The 5,756-nt window shown below is 34.3% G+C and overlaps 1 protein-coding gene across 1 annotated transcript; it reads left to right on the top strand.

Annotated features, from left to right (window-relative positions):
* Window positions 1-2,925: 2,925 nt before the first annotated feature.
* LOC132632597 (WRKY transcription factor 22-like) lies at window positions 2,926-5,458 on the top strand. Its single transcript, XM_060348594.1, has 3 exons — window positions 2,926-3,598; window positions 4,110-4,220; window positions 4,573-5,458. Exons 1-3 carry the CDS (start codon window positions 3,144-3,146, stop codon window positions 5,024-5,026), a joined length of 1,020 nt encoding a protein of 339 aa, XP_060204577.1. The 5' UTR covers window positions 2,926-3,143; the 3' UTR covers window positions 5,027-5,458.
* The last annotated feature ends 298 nt before the right edge of the window (window positions 5,459-5,756 follow it).

The following is a 5,756-nucleotide window of genomic DNA, read 5'->3' as shown; positions in this document are numbered from 1 at the left end:
GCAGAAGATGGCAGTCCTTAGGCTATATATATATGTCAACCGAAGTCACCTTTTTATTAGTTTTTACTACTCGAGAGAAATGAGTGAATGAGCAACAAAAATCCAAACAATTTCTTAAGAAATGCACCTCATTGTACCGCCGTCTGAAAATAAATACACTGACAAAAGTCCACCAATTTTTTACTCATACTCACAACCCCAATATCCTGGGTTCATAACATGATAAGACTAAATGAAAATGTACCATGAAATGCTATATTCGTTTGGTGCTTAGGTCAAGTGTATATATAGTGGTGCTCAAGCTCTTTGATAAGCTTATGGAGCCTTTTAAGTTTCCAAGACTCATAACTGGACCAAGTAATATTGTAACTGAAAGAATATATTCAGCCTATTGAGGTTTGTCAAGGAAGGCAACGGACAAGGCATAGAGGCTGCATTAACAACCCCACGATTACATGCATGAATCCCACAAATACAAGTATTAACCCCACTTTATTAGAGGGACTTAATAGCCTATTAATTGAATAAGATTGATTGAATTATAATGATAAAAATAATAGGGTAAAAAGCTAAAAAAAAGGAGAAAAAAGATAAGTAGGAATGCTAGTCATAGAGAGGTGCCACATCACCTTATCTATGCTTAGCTTTATATTATATATAGATTTTGGCTTTTTGGATTTGTATTCGTCGGTAAATCCCACATATCGAGCCCCCAAAGTTAAACTCAGTCACGAGTCACGATGAGAAGAGAGAATGGGTGTAAACACGAGCCTCGTGGAAGCACCGCATCACACACACATACCCCACGCATTTGACAATAATCTGTCAAACCCCACCCCTAGTGGTAAAAGCCACTGGTGTAATATTTATTTCGAGTTTTTATTTATTTATTTTCGGAGTTTTTTAGGATACGAATTTATTTGGCCATAAAAAAAATTTACTCTCTTTATTTCAATTTGTGTGATACTTCTTGCTTTTCGAGATTCAAATATGTAAACTTTGACTAACATTTTAAGATGCATCTTTCCATCAAATTGATATGAGAAAAGTTACAACTCATAGTACTTTAAGTTTAATTTTCAAATACATAACCTTTCATCTTAATATACTGAGTTAATCTAATCTAATTTGTTTTCAAAATTTAGTCAAATTAATCCTTGAAAGTCGAAAAATATCACAAAAATTGGGACGAAGGGAGTACCTTTTCTCGAAATGATTTTTTCATGTTTTTGTTTTTTTATTTTTAAAAAAATTGTGTTTGATTGTAAAATATTCAAATCCAACTTAAAATTGAATTCTAAATTTGGAAAAGTGCTCCAAACCTGTTTCCAACTACTACTTTTTTTTTCACCAATCTACCACTTTGTATATTTTTACAAATACAAAATTTTACTCCCTCTGTCCCAATTTATGTGATATAGTTTGACTAGGCATGGAGTTTAAGAAAAAAATAAAGACTTTTGAAACTTATGGTCTAAAATAAGTCATATTTATTTGTATGATTGTAAATCATTTCATTAAGGATAAAAAGAGAAGTTTTAAGTTAAATTATTTTTAAATATAGAAATGTATCATTCTTTTTGGGACAGACTAAAAAGAAAAGTCTATCATATAAATTGTGACAGAGGGCGTATGTTTTAAGGAAGCATTGTATGATTGTGTGGATATGGAATATCAATAATATAACTCTTTCTCTCTATTTACTATTTTCATTTTCGTTTGTCATTTCAATTACTATTTGTTTTATTTTAAATTGTATTGTTGGTAGCCCATTTTCGATGGACCGTAAACTCTTACCCTCTGTGATAACAAACATATAAAATGGAATAAATAAATACTGTTGAGGCAAAATTATACAAGACATCAATAGGCTTGTATTGGTATGTCAAAAATTAGTACGAAAAATAAGTAAATGGTGAATTGTAATGAAATAGAAAGAAAAGGTATAGAAGTCTTATTGATAGCTTTTGAGTCTGTCAAGTATGATGCAATGTTCGGAGTTAGAGAGCTAAAACCGAGCACTGGGAATTGTTTTAAGGGGAACACCGAGGATACAAACTATCTTCCTCGATGGGAGCTCTCAAGACAAAGTATAAACGAGCGCTCTCAAAGGATAAGTATAAACAGGAGCTCCCAAAGGACAGCGTACAATACTTTTACAAGAAAGGAAATACAATCTCGAGAGAGAAAATAGACAGTCAGAGACTAATTACATAGTAGACTTAGCTGGGATTGAATGCATTGAAGCTTGTCCTCATCCGCTATTTATAGTTGTTCAAGTGCTTGGGGTTCAAGGTTGACTTGTAGGTCTTCAGTTAGTCTTCTTAACTGTTTCGACTATTGGAACCGATATCTTACTCCTGATCTTCACAAAAGTTGTTAATGGAGTTGGTTAGAAGTGTGGTCTATCCCTCAAGACTCAGTCAAGAGTAGTTAGGCAGTAGGGGGATGCTCAACCAACAAGGTCTGAGTATGCAGGTTATGTCCCGCACCTCCTCTGGTCCGAGGTCGTAGATTCTGGTGTGACTGAGAGGCGAATAAATTTATGCTTGGTCTCTGAATCGTCTCATCGTCCTATGGAGATTGTTTCTTGATCTCGATCTAGAGTGCATACGCTCGAGGCATGCTTCAAGCCTGTACAACTTTTTACCACCACAGTAACTTCTAATTAGACATAGGGATCTAGGAGCTCAGTTGGTTGACTACCTGAACTTTCACCTTGTTAGTGAGAGTTCGAATCCCCACATTGTAATCCCTTCCCCTTATGTAATCAAAATATATATATATATATATATATTTTTTAAAAAAAATTCTAGTTAGACAAAAATAAAAAATAGTGACCATTAAGAAGAATATCATTAAATCAAATACATATTACTTTAAACCTGTAAAAAGGATGTGAAAGGTCAAAGGAGTGACAAATGCAAATCCAAATAGTTTTTCACAAACCAGCCAAAAGAGACGCGCACACACAAATACACAATATCTCTCCCTTTCTCTCTCTATAAATAAATTGTATCCCACTCATTTACACCCTCAAATCCTTTTCCATCCACCTCTCCACCTCAAAAAGTCAGCGCCTTCTTTTGTCTTTTTCTTTCTTCTCTCTAGAAAAAGTCAAAGATAAACCATAGCAAGAGAATATGGAAGATGATTGGGATCTAACCGCGGTGGTCAGAAGTTGCTCCGCCTCTAACACCACCACCACCGGCCCCACTAGTTCCAGCGGCAGCGCCACCACTTCTTCTAGTAACTTCCAACCAAGAGTAGATGATAAGAACAACAACTCTTTGTTTTGCTTTCAAGATCTAATGGAGCAGCCAAGAATATTGACCAAAGATAGTAGTACTGGTTTTGAAGAGTTGCATGAACTGTGCAAGCCTTTCTTTATTGAATCAGAAAAATCGACACCAAGGAGATTATTACCCATTTCACCGGTCTCTGTTCTTGGAAAATTACAAGATCTACCACCATCACAACAGCAACAACAACATCATCAGCTCAATAATAATAAATTGATTCAGCCTAAGAGACCCTTGTCTGTAAATGGTTCCGCAACTTGTACTTTACATGCTCAAAGTCCAAGAACAAAAAGAAGGTAAATTGTAGTTATTTCTTTTTCCTTTTTCTTTTTAATTGAAATATTGAAGTTTTTGGAGTTGCATAAGTAAAATCTAATATAATTAAATCAAAGGTAGATCCGGAATTTAAGTATTATGGGTATAATACTTAATATTGAATCCATTATTATATATTTAAAGTAATGAGTTTATATATGTTATTTGTTACGATTTTTATGAAATTTTATATATAAATTTATATTTTGCGTCGATTCGACTATGTCAAATGTTACATTTGCTTATGAGTCAAACCTAACTTGTTTGGAATTGAGCCATAAGTATTGTTATTGTTGTTGGAAGATTGAAGATTGTTGGAGCTAATTAGTGAAGAAGATTTTATAAAGCCGATTTCAACTTCCTTAGGTTGAGAATGGAAGATTGAAGTTTTCTTAATGCAAATATTAGACATTTGCCAATTTTTGCACACCTCCATATTATTATTTCAATTGTTTTCATATGTTAATAGATTTTCTTTTTTATTTTGTTCAGGAAGAACCAATTGAAGAAGGTATGCCAAGTAGCTGCTGATGCTTTATCTTCTGATACGTGGTCTTGGAGAAAATATGGCCAAAAACCCATTAAAGGTTCCCCTTACCCAAGGTATTATTGGTTCCTTTTAGTACATTCTAGGTTGCTTCCAACAAATACTTTCATGTCTTTTGAAATTAAAAGCAAAAAAGCAAACAAGAACATACTCAATCTAAGGAACTATTCTTTTTCTTTTTCAACACAAAAAATGAATTCATTTTCTTAATTCTTAAACAAAGAGAGAAGACTATGATTTATGAAGCACTTTTTAGATAGACTATGATTTATGAAGTGCCTTTTTAGATATGTAGCATCTACATCGAGAATTCAAGCATTGTATACGTCATTAGTCTGATCCTTTCTAGGAATTACCTGTAATAATAAACTTATCTCGTCGTTCCTAACATTTCTTTGTATTAAACAGGGGATATTACAAATGTAGCACATCAAAGGGATGTTTGGCCCGAAAACAAGTGGAGCGAAATAGATCCGACCCGAATATGTTCATTGTCACTTATACAGCTGAGCATAATCATCCAATGCCTACACACAGAAATTCCTTAGCCGGAATTAGTCGTCATAAAACAGCGAATTCCAATAAACCCACCAGCTCATCACCGGTATCTTCACCGGTGATCAATTCTCCGGCACCGGAAAATCAAGAAAGTGATATCTTTGAAGATGATGATGATGATGAATTTGGTGTTTCTGATGTTGGGTTGGGTAAAAAGGAAATTCCGGGAGATGACTTCTTTGAGGGTTTGGATGATCTTGATATTCCGGCCACCGCAGAAATCTCGCCAGGGAAATTTCCGGGGAGGTTGCAGTTTCCTTGGCTGGCGAATAACGCCGCCACTACGGCAGCTGGCGGTGGTTGACCTGCCAAAGATCCATTCTTATCATTTTACAAGCTCCAGATGTCCAGCGTTTTATACTGTACAAGCTTCAGATGTCCAACATCTTATATTGTTTAAGCTCCAGATGTCTAATTTTAAATGCGTGGGTGGGTGTTGAAATCCCACATCGAATGGATATATTTTTAGAGTTCAAGATTTATTTTTTTATCACAGAAAAAGGACACAGGAGAAAAGAAAAGTTCACGAAATGATGCTTTTCTTCTCACTGAGTTTTCTTTTTAGTTTGTAGTATCTTTTTGTCCGTTAGAGATAGGAAGAGATAGAAAAGAAAGAGAGAATCTTGAAATCACAAATGCCTTCTTTATTGATTTTGTACGTGTAACGTATAATTCCATTCCCCATCATCTTAGAGAGATAGGCATGTAGAGAAAAGGGGAAAAGTGTTTGATTCAATGTTTTTTTTGTTTTTTTGTTTTCTATTTAGAATGATAACGATATATATAAATATATGGGTATAATTTCATTAGTGTCTATCATAATTTTGTAATAATTTTTTTTTTTTTTTTGGTTAATTGAATGTAGCATTACATAATACTACTGTATTAACAAAAAGCATTGTTCATTTGTTTGAGGGCGTAGTTTGCCCTGTACTCCTGTAGTTTGAAACTGTCTGCCAACTTACGGTTCGGGATAGTTATAGTAAAAGTAGTTCCCGTGGAATGTCTGCCCAAATAGCTTCTGATGCAAACAT

Source organism: Lycium barbarum, chromosome 1, assembly GCF_019175385.1.
Source record: "Lycium barbarum isolate Lr01 chromosome 1, ASM1917538v2, whole genome shotgun sequence".
Taxonomy (NCBI): Eukaryota; Viridiplantae; Streptophyta; class Magnoliopsida; order Solanales; family Solanaceae; genus Lycium; species Lycium barbarum.
Note: the sequence above shows the minus strand (reverse complement) of the source record. Positions and strands in the feature narration are given on the sequence as shown.